This window comes from Penicillium waksmanii, assembly GCF_028829765.1.
Source record: "Penicillium waksmanii strain IBT 27052 chromosome Unknown utg000002l:1.0-3326099.0:1.0-3328782.0, whole genome shotgun sequence".
Taxonomy (NCBI): Eukaryota; Fungi; Ascomycota; class Eurotiomycetes; order Eurotiales; family Aspergillaceae; genus Penicillium; species Penicillium waksmanii.
The window spans coordinates 1,394,936-1,408,114 of NW_026643249.1; the positions used below are offsets into that span (position 1 = coordinate 1,394,936).

General features: G+C 50.6%; 6 protein-coding genes across 6 annotated transcripts; 5 read left to right on the plus strand and 1 right to left on the minus strand.

Moving 5' to 3' along the window:
* Positions 1–326: 326 nt before the first annotated feature.
* Positions 327–1,299, plus strand: N7481_002197 (putative class III chitinase; the record flags this gene model as incomplete). The annotated part of the gene is made up of 2 exons (XM_057261416.1): positions 327–705; positions 746–1,299. The coding sequence occupies 2 exons, from the start codon at positions 327–329 to the stop codon at positions 1,297–1,299; spliced, it is 933 nt and encodes a 310-aa protein (XP_057126348.1).
* Positions 1,300–3,885: 2,586 nt separating this feature from the next.
* Positions 3,886–5,403, plus strand: N7481_002198 (uncharacterized protein; the record flags this gene model as incomplete). Its single annotated transcript, XM_057261417.1, has 1 exon — positions 3,886–5,403. The coding sequence occupies one exon, from the start codon at positions 3,886–3,888 to the stop codon at positions 5,401–5,403; it is 1,518 nt and encodes a 505-aa protein (XP_057126349.1).
* Positions 5,404–6,737: 1,334 nt separating this feature from the next.
* On the plus strand, positions 6,738–7,268 carry N7481_002199 (uncharacterized protein; the record flags this gene model as incomplete). The annotated part of the gene is made up of 1 exon (XM_057261418.1): positions 6,738–7,268. The coding sequence occupies one exon, from the start codon at positions 6,738–6,740 to the stop codon at positions 7,266–7,268; it is 531 nt and encodes a 176-aa protein (XP_057126350.1).
* A 615-nt stretch (positions 7,269–7,883) lies between these two features.
* On the plus strand, positions 7,884–10,014 carry N7481_002200 (alkaline phosphatase family protein; the record flags this gene model as incomplete). Its single annotated transcript, XM_057261419.1, has 3 exons — positions 7,884–7,961; positions 8,025–8,154; positions 8,216–10,014. The coding sequence occupies 3 exons, from the start codon at positions 7,884–7,886 to the stop codon at positions 10,012–10,014; spliced, it is 2,007 nt and encodes a 668-aa protein (XP_057126351.1).
* Positions 10,015–10,309: 295 nt separating this feature from the next.
* On the minus strand, positions 10,310–11,996 carry N7481_002201 (RNA-binding signal recognition particle subunit SRP54; the record flags this gene model as incomplete). Its single annotated transcript, XM_057261420.1, has 2 exons — positions 10,310–11,851; positions 11,919–11,996. The coding sequence occupies 2 exons, from the start codon at positions 11,994–11,996 to the stop codon at positions 10,310–10,312; spliced, it is 1,620 nt and encodes a 539-aa protein (XP_057126352.1).
* Positions 11,997–12,231: 235 nt separating this feature from the next.
* Positions 12,232–13,131, plus strand: N7481_002202 (rRNA-processing protein RRP15; the record flags this gene model as incomplete). The annotated part of the gene is made up of 1 exon (XM_057261421.1): positions 12,232–13,131. The coding sequence occupies one exon, from the start codon at positions 12,232–12,234 to the stop codon at positions 13,129–13,131; it is 900 nt and encodes a 299-aa protein (XP_057126353.1).
* Between the last annotated feature and the right edge of the window lie 48 nt (positions 13,132–13,179).

Consider the following 13,179-nt stretch of genomic DNA (forward strand, 5'->3'; position numbering starts at 1 on the left):
AGCCGAACGCAACCAACATTCACAAAGCCCGCCGGAGGTGGGGACATCGGGACCGGAGGAAACAACACTTCCAAAGATTTCCAAGCTTGGTTTGGAACGAGGGTCTGCTGCTATCATCAGCGGTATCTATCAGTTGATTCCCAGTCGTTATTAATAACCAACTTGAACATCACAGCATTGGATCACTGCCAAGGCCATTATCTCGCTATATAAGACCACTGCATTCTGCCCATCTCGAGATCCACCTTGGGAGATAGACCAGAGCTCTCAGACACAACACTGAGCCTATCGGGACACTCAATTTTCTAGCCACCTTCGCTATCAATATGCCGCCAATTCCAGGTGTGGATGGAGACCGTCGACGGGTTATCCTCTATCACCAAACACTCCTGCCGAATTCGGGCCCATATGTCCCTATGATGCCACTATTATCTAACAACACTGGCATCACGCATGTTATCATCGCCGCAATTCATATCAATGGCGAACCGGGTGATATAACACTCAACGACGACCCCCCAGATAGCCCCAAATACGACCCATTATGGAACGAAGTACCCCTACTCAAACAGGGCGGGGTGAAAATAATGGGCTTGCTCGGCGGCGCAGCACAAGGCTCCTTCCAGCGTCTCGACGGCGACCAAGAAAAATTCGAACGCTACTACGGCCCTTTGCTAGCTATGATTCGTCGCCATGGACTACAAGGTCTGAGACCTCGACGTTGAAGAGGAAATGTCTCTACAAGGCATTATTCGACTGATTGACCGACTCAAGTCTGACCTGGGTGATGAGTTTATCATCACTCTGGCACCTGTTGCCGCAGCGTTGCTGGGAATGGGGAATTTGTCTGGATTCGACTATCGCCAACTCGAACAGGCACGCTCCTCCAAGATTAGCTGGTACAATGCTCAGTTCTATAATGGATGGGGCCCCGCGGACGACCCACGCATGTATGCGGCGATGATTGCGCAGGGCTGGTCTCCTAATCGGATCGTTTATGGCCTTTTGACAAATCCTGGAAATGGTTCACAGGGATATGTGCCCCGAGACAAAATCAGTGCCGTGCTTGCGGCGCTGATTGAAAGATTCCCGAATTTCGGAGGCGTGATGGGGTGGGAGTATTTTAATGCACTCCCAGGGGACCGTGCTAGGCCGTGGGAGTGGGCTACCGAGATGACTGTCAGCATGAATATGAAGGACATCGTCGTCGCTGCTCGGCAGGTTCTTTCAACTGGGCCCATGGTGGATGGTCTGAACAATTTATTTCGTGATATGATGAACCAGAGAAGACAGTCCTGATTATGGGAGCAGATATGGGACATGGGACGGCGCGGCTGGTTTGGATCTATGGCGCAATGCCCTCTCCTTGGATTTATGATTTAGTGAAATGCATTGACATAAATTGTGTAGAGGACCTTGGAAGACACCTTCCGTTTCTATTCTTGGCTTACCTTGTTTTACTCCTTCTAGTGGATGGTATGACCCATTTTAATTGGGGTGTGAAGATCTCGGGTTTTGGGTTAATGACTATTAAAGAAAGACAAGATGTCGAATGTGTGACATTGATACATACCAAGGCTCATATTTTGACTTTTCCTCATCGCAAATCTGCTCAGATGCCGTGTCTCTGAGTTGGAGACATCGACTGTTGCCCGAGCCAGTAGTTTCAAGCCTTACGTACTGACAACCTTGAAATGCAGTTTTGTTGGGCCTTCAACTTGCGGATATACCATGCCAAAGCATCTTTCATTTATTAGCTTATAGTCTATATTAGTTATCAAATATTGATGCCTTGAAATGACCTAACACGAGGTTTTCGAGGTTTTATGTTGTATTTATGGTAAATGGAGCAAGGCTCGTACGATGAACGAGCCGATGTGAGCATCGACGAGCAGAATCCTTGTCTAGTATTCATATGGTGTGCTTGTACTTCATACGAGGTGCGACATGGACCTTTGCAAGCTAACCAAAATCAACCAGGTCAACGTTTTGCTTATAATGATTGTTTTGAACATTACCAGATATGATCTAGCCTATAACTAGTGGTGCATCGCAGCGGTTGCCCCGTGGAGGCCGATCCCCTGTGCTGGATCATGATACTCCCGCAAATGGGCCTGGGCTGGCCCACCAACCCCAAGGTAAGAGCTGATCCCGTCCCCGTGGGAAACGGAGAGACTGTACAAGTGCCTTCCAAGGTTGGAGGTGATTGCTGTCGGCATGGGATCGGTGTCCGACTCGGGGGCTCTGGATGCCCTTTTTGAGGTGATCGTCACATGTGACACTAAACTACAGTTTCAGCATATGTTTGGTGCAAAATATCTACGGAGTAAAGAAGAAACTAAATACATGGCTCTGACATTCCTTGCGGGAAAGAAGAGTGCCAATTATTCAATTGAAAGTGATCTTTGTTCCGACGTTAATATAGGGCTGTTAAAGATAGCCATAAGCCCGCGGCAGTCGATTCACTACGGCCCCTTAGAATTAGAAAGAGAGCATCCCATTGAAAAAGTGGTTGAGTCTCCATAGTTTCCACACTCGCACCAGCCCTAGGGAAAGGAACGTGCATTCGTTAGGGATTGTCTCAACAAACACACTAAATTTGAAACGAATTAAGCTGGAGCGAACCACGCCGATCGCTCAAGTTCTGGAGCTTTCTCCATGGTGTCGTGCATCTGTAGTGTCTTTCCTGCCACCGTCTAAAGAACGCCACTTGTAGCAGTCTCCTACATACTCCTACCTGGAAGAGCCAACGTCGCGGAACATTTCCCGGCAAGGTGGACGATTTGCCGACCAGAAAATCGTGGAAGAACTGTGAAATTTTCCAGAACAACCACAACCACAATCAGATTACTCCAAGCTTAAATAAAGTGGTACCAAACTTTGATTGTTCATGCTTAAGAAGAATATAACCTTTTGCCGAGTTGCCGAGTTGAGGATGGGTGGGCTGACGATCTACAGAATACCCGTGCAGCATTGAATCCATCGACCCCTTAATCAATTTGCGACTTTAATTCACCTAAAAATAAGTATTCCACGGGAACTAAAACTTTTTGGATGAACGGTTCGGTGTTCGGAATGATCCGGGGGGGGGCTCTTGGACGAACTCCATTTCGGGAGTGGATCCCATTGTCGGTCCATGTTCCAGATAGAGCTACGGAGTAGATGCCTCCTTTTTGAGTCGATCCTGGCCAGCAAGCTGTCCCCCAAAGCTCTCGGTTCATCTACGAAAAACAGTTATCTGCACTAGCTAGTGGGTCCTGGGGGTTTGACGAGAATAAGGAAACATGGTGCATCGCGTGGCTTGATCCTGGGAAGCTTGCCTGCAACCCTACTGATGTCGATATGTACTATCTCTCCAGATGGGACTATTACATCAAAAGAACTATCGATATAACACGTAATAACAACAACTCACCTCCGAGTCGAGATGACAAACTGCGCTGAGCAACATTACCTTGCGAGATCGTGAGTGAACCTTGGAATACGCTCAATTGTGAGGCATAAAAGATCCGCATATCGAAAACAAACCATACCACGGTACCTTGAAACAGAATGGATGCCACAGAACAGGGGCATTCGTTTCACTAACCATCGCTAGCCTTGCAATTCGATGGATTGCTCAATGCTGAGCCAGATGAGAAGCCCACTCACCAAAATAGATATCGCTCCCGAGTCGGTCCTGTCTGTCGACAGAACTATAAAGATGCATGCCTGTCGCCGCCGTCAGTTCTAATCATCAACCCATCGTCCTTCGTTTCAGTTGACCGGCTCAACTCAACAATCTTTCGCTTCTATTTTTCTTTTGATACCTCCTAGAGTTGAACTCTCGGCGCTCCTTTTTACCTCTCTCTTTACAATTTTACTTTCAGTCGTTCAACAACAAAAATGAAGACTGCCACAATTCTCCTTCTCGTGAGCGCAGCTCTCGCAGCTCCCGCCGCCAACAAAACCCTTGAGGCCCGCAAGCCCTGCCTTCTCCTCGACGGCCTTCTCAACGGCGGAGGTAGCGGCAGCGCCGATTCTTCAGCCAGTGGTGGCTTCAGCTCTATGCTCAGCGGCTCCGCTGATGCATCCGGTTCGGGCTCAGGCTCGGCTGATCTTGGTGCTGACCTCGGCCTCGGTGGCTCTGGCAGTGCTTCTGGTGATGCTTCCGGTGATGCTTCCGGTGATGCTTCCGGTACTGGATCTGCTGATGCCAGTGCCTCTGGTAGCTCTGGTCTTGGTGCTGGTCTTGGCCTTGGCCTTGGTGGCTCTGGCTCGGGAGACCTTTTCGGATCTGGCGGTTTCTTCGGCAGCGGATCAGGATCTGGTAGTGGCTCTGGTGATATCTCTGGCTCCCTGAGTGGTGGTGCCTCTGGTACTGGATCTGCCGGTGCTGGTGCCTCTGGTTCTCTTAGCGGAGGTGCTTCCGGTACTGGATCTGCTGGTGCCTCCGGCTATGGTGGTGCATCTGGCGGCGCTTCCGGCTCTCTGAGCGGTGGTGCTTCCGGCACTGGATCCCTCGGCGCTGGCGCCTCTGGCTCTGGTGGAGTTTCTGGTGGTGCCTCTGGCTCTCTTGGAGGAGGTGCTTCTGGCTCTGGAGGTGCTTCCGGCGGTGCTTCCGGATCTCTTAGCGGCGGTGCCTCTGGTACTGGATCTGCTGGTGCCTCTGGCTCTGGTGGTGTTTATGGTGGTGCTTCAGGTGGTGCTTCAGGTGGTGCTTCAGGTGGTGCTTCAGGTGGTGCTTCAGGTGGTGCTTCAGGTGGTGCTTCAGGTGGTGCTTCAGGTGGTGCTTCTGGTACTGGATCTGCCGGTGCGTCTGGCTCCGGCGGTGTTTCTGGCGGCGCCTCTGGCGGTGCTTCAGGCTCTCTTAGCGGTGGTGCCTCTGGTACTGGATCACTTGGTGCTGGCGCTTCCGGCTCTCTTGGAGGCGGTGCTTCCGGTGGTGCTTCCGGCACTGGATCGACCGGGGCGAGTTCTTCTGGCGCACCCTCCTCCTCTGGATCCGGCTCTGGCTCCTCGGGCGCTGAAGGTTCCGACTCGGGCTCTGTTGGCGCTGGGGCTTCTGGCAGCGGCTCCGCTGGTGCTGGCGGTTCCGGATCTGCTTCGGGCGGCGCTGGTGCTTCTGGAAGCGTAGGTGGCTCTGGCTCTGGCACTTCTCCCTCTTTCAGCACTAGCACCAGCATCTCGTGGGCCATCCCTGGCCCTACCGGCACCTCGGGTGAAGGTGAAGGTTCTGGCTCCCTGTCAATTGGTGGTTCTGTCGGGGCTCAGGCTACCGCTGCCGCTGCCGCCAACGCCCAGGCCACCGCCCATGCAAGCGCCAACGCTTCCGCCAATGCCAGTGCTAACGCCAGTGCTGACGCTGACGCTGACGCTTCTGCGAATGCTTCTGCCAATGCTGAGGCCAACGCATCTGCTTAAATGCATCTCGACATCAAGCAAAATACCACTCAATTCCCGTTTCTCCACGCCCTACTCACTTAATTTGACGATTGTCTGATGGGATTTCCTCTCGCAATATTGCAACTGTGGCGGATGATTCTTGGTTTTGATGTTGGCCTTCTGAATGTGAATTAATATCAGATCTTCTGGTGCGATTTTATGCACATATACGCTCCTTTATATCATACGAGTTTTGTGATTATCAGAAAGTCCTTAGAGACTTAATAAATCAATTTTGGGTTCATCTTTGAAGAAAACGCTTTGCTACGTAGACTACCATTCATTTCTCTCTTCCATCTGCTTTCGAGTTTCTTTTTCCTTTTAATTTCCTTTGAACAACATCGCTCAAATCATAGAATCTTGATTTCTTCATTTCCATTTCCATTATAATTTATTTATTTTTACAAGATTGAGTATAGACTGGCACATGCTGCAGATAACTTCGGACGAGGTGTACTAATTGTGGAACTATTATTCTGTCTTTGGTAGAACCGATCATTGTACACAAAGCAGTCATAATTTCAAGATGCTTAGTATATTTGAAAAAAGGCAAGAATATCTCCCACCTCTCCGAAACTTACGCCCCGCTCGTTTTCGCCCCAGAGCTGTGCCCAGACACTAGCGCCCTTGAGGCTGAATGGTCGACTTCCCTTATCGGAGACGAGAATATTTCTCTCCTTTACCGACTACAGTGGATTTCGGTCAAAATGCCACCAGCCGAGAATGAAGGAGGCGATGATCTTAAAATTATTCTGTCGGAACCACCTCCCATGTGATACCATTGTTGGCAGAATAGTACGATCGAGAAGCATTCTCGACCCCGAAGCTATCATCACACTGTCCTTATACGGCCGCACAAAACAATTATCAAAGTAAAAGGAAAATATTCTCGAGACTCTCGACAACTAGTCAAGATCGGACCAAGAGCTATCTTCAAAGTAGCTTTGCATTTAGCAGAGGGCAGCAAAGAACCACTTAGCTGGCCTTTCGCAGTCGGCATCCCCCTCGAGCCCTCGACATGCAGGACAGGTCGCAATTGCAGAGTCAGTTTAATTCCCTTGGGCCAGCAGGAGCATCCCAGTCACCATTTGGTACCCGGGAAATTTGCGTCCTTGGACCCTGCTCTTGGCGGGCCGGCGATGTGCTTTGTTGAGTACTATATCACTGCACATCTCCAATCTGTATCTGACTGCCGTTCCGAGAGCTGTGGGGCAATTCACAGGATTATAATGCGACACCCACCAGATACCTTACTCTGGCAGCCTACGCTCAAGGTCTTTGAAGCCCGGGGGCTTATTTAGAGCCACCATCTGATGCCTGGCAAAGAGCACACGAAGCTGTCATTCCGACAGCACATGCAAACGTTTTTTGAATCTTCGAAGGTGCCAGAATTCTACTTCCGTATCATTCTTAAAGCACCACTTGCCATCCAGCTGGATAATCCAGAACCTTTTCAGCTCACAATAGAAGTTCGACCTCAGCTCGACAGAACCAGTGACATTCTTCAAGACCGGATGCCAAGCGTTGTAGTCGCCGATATTCAAATGGTTCTCAAGCAAAACACGGTCCTTATTGGAGAAGGCTTATTTGGCGGTAGCGCTACATACGACGATTGGGAGCTGGTGGAGCTGGGGCTAAGCCATGCCTTTAGAAAGCAGAAGTCCCCTATCACCATCTCGACGGCCAGCGAAGATCCAGCGGTGAATATAGGTGAAATATTTGGGCTGACCATTCACCAACGTGGATTGGCTTCGAATGGAAGAATTCTAGTTGGTGACAAGGATATCACCCCGAATTCCTCACTTATAATATTGGCCGCACGTATGAGGTTGGGTGGCAGGTAACCATAATTGTCGCAGGAAGAGCCCATCAAGTGAAGTTTAACTCTGATATAAGGATCGTTGCTGCTCCATGTCGTTGATAGGGGCTTTTTATGTATAATGGTCAAATCCACTGCTTTCAAGTTCCATTACTATGAACTGTGGTACTCTGCCATTTGGTTGGTTCCGTCGTATGGCCAAATATTAGCACCCCAGGATGCTCTCTATCTAATATGAGAAATGATGGCGACCTTTGGAATGTTGTGCCATTAGATCCACTACGGAATCTACGATGATGAAATTCGTATCTCACCAATTACTTCTGCCATGTCTACTAGATATATGATAGTTAGCGTAGTGGGGGTTTTGTCAAATGATCTTGATTGTAGGAATGGGGTATCCGTAATTGATTTATCAATTTACCGGTACTTACGGTAGTTGTATTTATAGTTGTTGTGTTGTGAGTTGAAGCTGATCAACTACGTCATTCCCGACGCGCCAATCACTGCGCGGACAAATCAAACAAGCAAGGCAACGTTGATCTTTCCATTGACTTCATCCTGCAACTTGAACCCTTGCACATCTCCCGTCCTTTAACGGGCCTTTGGATCATCTGTGATTCAAGTTCCAATCACAGCCATGGCGTCTCTACGCCGCGTGGTTGTCTGCGTCACCTCCGCCGCCATTCGGCTGTTTGCATTCATTTTCCTGCGATGGGTATGCCTCCTATGCTTCAAGTTCGATTTGACTACTTCCTGTCCGTACGCTAACAACCTTTAGATCCCAGGATATCCATTTGGCCCCATTGTATTGACCTCATTCGGCATATATTTGGGGACATTGTCCTCGCTGCTCAATGATGATCCACCATCCAATCCCAAGCCCGAAAAGGGTGGAAAGAAATCAGGCAGTGAGTCAACGTGGCATCTTCGGATAACTTCAGTTCAAACTCCAGCTAAATCTATACTCAGGAACCTCCGAAGATTCAATTGCGTCCCAGCCGCGAGACTCCGCGCTCAAGACCCTGCTGACAGGCCTCCCTTCCAGGCGGTCGCGGGTGTGGACCTGGACGACGGCACTGATCAATGCGGTGCTAGCATTGATGACCCTCGACTTTCTCCTTCGAGGATTTTGGATTTACCCCAGTGATGAGGCTGCCTTTTCCCGGATCGGATATGTATCTCCGACCACAGCCAACCTGCTCTTTCGCGAGCCTGACTCGTCTCACCTACCGGTGGTCGTCTCCTACCAGGAGGCTGCTACGACTGCTTCGGATATATGGGTTCCAGAAGGCACTGTCTATAAACTCGACAACAATACTGACTTTACAGCGATGGTCACTCTGAAAAATTTGAAGCCATCGACTCATTATCGGTACTCGTTGTCCAATAACAAGACGGGTACATTCATCACCTCTGCACGCCCAGGCTCTCCAGCAGCAAGTCGGCTCTCCTTCGTGACGTCAAGCTGCTTAAAGCCCAATTTTCCTTACAATATCCTCAATCACCCACTGCGGGTCCCCGGAATCGAGCAAATGACTGAAGTAATCGGGAAATTGCCCACTCTCCTTCGCCCTGCGTTTATGCTCTTCTTGGGCGACTTCGTTTATATCGACGTACCGCTCCGCTTTGGCTCATCCGTGTCCCATTACCGCAGTGAATATCGGAGAATCTATTCGTCACCGTCATGGGCCACTACTTCAGAAGCCGGACCAGCCATCGATCTTCCTTGGATTCACACCCTTGATGATCACGAGATTGAAAACGACTGGTCCAAAGGCAATAAGACAGCACCCTATCCCGCTGCCGCCGATCCCTTCATTCACTATCATGTCAGCGCAAACCCACCAGTACCAGAATCCCCATTTGCACACCCTGACAATGTGACCTACTTCTCCTTCATCAATGGCCCAGCATCATTCTTCATGCTGGACACTCGTACCTACCGCTCCGAACCCGCGCAGAAAGATTCCACGATTCTAGGCTACGCACAGCTCCAGTCTCTACTAACCTATCTCACGACACCGGAACCAGCGGGCGTACACTGGAAAATCATCGCATCCAGCGTCCCCTTCACGAAGAACTGGCGCGTCGGCACAACAGACACATGGGGCGGTTTTTTGAACGAGCGTCATACCGTATTCGAAGCAATGTGGCGTGCAGAGCGTGAACTTGGCATCCGCATCATCCTGCTCAGTGGTGATCGGCACGAATTCGGCGCCACGCGCTTTCCAGACCCCGCGCTTGAATTGACGTCCGAAGGACTCCAGCCCAATACGGCTGGGTTTGGACTTCATGAGTTCAGCGTTGGTCCGTTGAGCATGTTCTACCTTCCTATCCGGTCATACCGGCAGGCAGACGACGAGGATGTCGCTGTGAAATATGCCCCGGATGGCAATAGCAAGTTTGGTTTTATTGATATTCGCGATGATGTTATTAATGCTGATGTTGATGCGCCTTCTCCTGTGCCTGTTCGAAGCTCTGTGCTGACGTACTCGCTCTATGTGGATGGAGAGGTTGTTTGGCAGTATCGTCTTAGTGTTCCTGTTGAGCGGGATGCTGGGGCGAAGGCTGCTCCGAAGGATAGGGTTATTTCTCATCTTCCTCCTGGAGAGGTGGTCGAGGATAAATTGGTGAGAGAAAGTTGGGATGTTGCTGTCAAGATCATGATTGGAAGAATCGAGGAGCTTGCTCACGTTTTGATCGATAAGGGGACTGCTCTGTATGAAGCAGTATCGGGGAATGTGGAGAAGACCGTGAGAGTGGACTGAGTGCGATATTGTTCCGATTTGGCGTGTTCAAAAAGTCGAAACTAGTTGATGTTGTTTGGAGGTTTGGAGGCACAATGTATGTTCGTTGAGGTGTAGAGTTATTGGTATGTAACTATAACTAGATAAAAAATATTTGGTGTTATAATTTCATTGCGACATGAAATCTTATGAATCACATTGCAAATCGAATAATGTACGAGTAGCAGACGCCAAACACCGGCCCAGATGCAAAATTGACAAGCCACGAGGAGGAGTGTGTACAGGGTAAAGGCACGAGGCACAGTAATGACAAGCACTACCGTCCGCCTCGGCCTCGTCCACCACCACCACCTCCGCCGCCACCGCCGCCCATTGCACCCATCAACCCGCTCAAACCACCCATTCCACCCAATTGGCTCATCATACTTGAGATATCAGGCATGCCACCTCCACCACCACCACCGCCCATCATTTCCATCATCTTGGCCATATCCATGCCAGCAGGCATGCCGGGCATTCCACCGCCGCCACCGCCGCCCATAGCAGCCATGCGCTTTTGCATAGCGGCCATTTGTTGCTGGTTGTTACCGCCCTTCATCATGTTCTGCGCGCGTTGCATTTGTTTCTTCTGGCCACCGACCTTCTTGGCCATACCAGCCATCATGCGGTGCTGAGAAAGGAGGTCCTCGACTTCGCGAACAGTAGTTCCACTACCATGGGCAATACGCACCATACGGCTGGGCTTATCGGTGAACATCTTGCCATCACTGTCCAACTCCGCAGTGGTCATACTGTCGAAGATATAGATCATGCGGCGTAACTTTAGAGAACCGTCCTCGTCGTCAAGACCCTGGGTTAAATTTGACAAACCCGGAATCATACCAGACAGCTTAGACAGTGGGCCCATCTTCATGATGGATGTGATGTTTTCACGGAAATCACGAACAGTGTAGATACCCTCGGCGATATGCTTATAGGTCTCCTTGGCACCGGCGGAGTCCTTGGTAATGGCTTGGACGTGCTCGACCAGACCGGCAACATCGCCCATGCCCAACAACTTCTGGACGAATGCGCGAGGCTCGAAACGTTCCAAGTCCATCATGTGTTCACCGGTTCCCAGGAAAATGATAGGAGTATGGGTCGCAGCAACAGCAGAGATGGCACCACCACCTGCAGCGTGGCCATCCGTCTTTGTGATGATGATAGCACCGAAGTCTGCAGTAGCCTTGAAGGCAGACGACTGGCCCTCGGCAGCCTGACCAATCGTACTGTCGAGAACCAAGATTGTCTGGTCCGGGGTGACAGCGTCCTGAATTTGGGTCATTTCCGTGAAAAGCTCCTCTTCTTGACGGTGACGACCACTGGTATCGACAATGATGATATCAAATCGCTCCTTCTTGAACTTGGCAACACCCTCGGCGGCCACGACAGCGGGATCGGTCTGGGTCAAACTACCATAGTAAGGGATCTTGGCCTTGGTGGCGTTCTGCTTCAGCTGGTCGAAAGCACCAGCACGGAAGGTATCCGCGCAGACCAACGCTGTCTTGAAGCCACGGGTTTGGTAGTGGCGAGCAAGCTTGGTACAAGTGGTCGTCTTACCGGCACCCTGCAAACCAACGAACATAATAACATTGGAGCGGCCCTTCTTAGGTCGGAAGGAGTCGGCATGAGGATCCACGAGTGCAACGAGTTCATCGAAAACGGTCTTCTGAATGAGGCGCTTCTTGTTGGTGGCGGCCGGGATCTGGGAGAAGTTCACGCTGGACTTGATCGATTTGCGGAGGGTTTGGACCAGTTTCACGTTGACATCGGCAGACAGGAGAGCCGCGCAGATCTCCTTGAGCATGTCATCGAAGGCCTGGAGAGAAGGTGGTTAGTTAGTTTGGAGTTTCCGCCACACACAATGGCTCGTGTATATCGCATACCTTCTCATCGAGGTTATTAGACCTTGTCAAATCATTGACGGCGGAGTTAATGCGCCGCCCTAGATCCTGGAGGACCATAGTGAAGGTGAATGAATATCAAACTGGTAGCTGGAAGATGGGAGATGTGTTCACAGCCAAACCGAAGATGGGTGTGGAGGGGGGGAAAGGGCCCCAAGTGCGGAGTGCCAATCGGAGAGCGGGTGGCTCTCACCGCCCAAAAAAAAGTTGGTTCACTCGTTGATGCGCCGCGGCCTTTTTTGCATTTTACACTCTACTTTCCAACAGCATTCGATTGCCATTGGATTTTTTCACAATGGTCGGCTCTTATTCCAAGAAGCGCAAGGTCAATGAGGGTATGCGAGGCAAGACTTCTCGCCCCAAGAAGTTCCGCAAGCAGTCCGCCTACCACAGTAGCTCGGAAGATGAGCAAGATGATGGAGATTTCAAGGCTGTGAACCTCGCCGATTCAGACGAAGAGGAGGATGGTGGAGTTTCCATCACCAAAAAGGCCGCTGTCAAGCCCACCCCCAAGAAAACGAAGACCGAGGCCAAATCTAAGCCGCAAAAGAAATCGAAAACCGCCGAAGACGATGAAGCCTCCAACGCCAACGAGGACGAGGGCGAATACCAGACCGAAAACGACAATGAAGACAACGATGCTTCTGGCTCCGACGAAGATGGAAATCTTTCCGACTCATCAGCAGAGGAAGGCGGAAAGAAAAGACGTGCTGTCTCCAAACGAAACGACCCAACTGCCTTCTCGACCTCCATTTCTAAAATTCTTTCTACCAAACTCCCCTCCTCTGCTCGCGCCGATCCTGTCCTTTCTCGCAGTAGAAATGCCCAGCAGGCCACAGATGAATTCGTCAATGAGAAACTCGACAAGCAAGCGCGGGCTAAGATGCGCGCCGAGAAGAAGGAGGAGATGGATCGAGGCCGTATCCGCGATGTCATGGGAATCAAGCGAGGAGTTACTGGAGCCGTTGCGGAAGATGAGAAGCGATTGCGCAAGATGTCACAGCGCGGTGTGGTCAAGCTGTTCAACGCTGTCCGGGCGGCTCAAGTTCGGGGTGAGGAAGCCGCCAGGGAGGAGCGCAAGAAGGGAACCATTGGTATTGATGAACGCGAGAAGGCCGTCAACGAAGTCAGCAAGCAAGGATTCCTTGATCTGATCAACGGCAAGGGCAAGCCTCTCAACATTGAGGAGGCTTAGATCAAAATTCAAAAAAGCTCTATGATTATCCATGGCATGTTTGTGGCG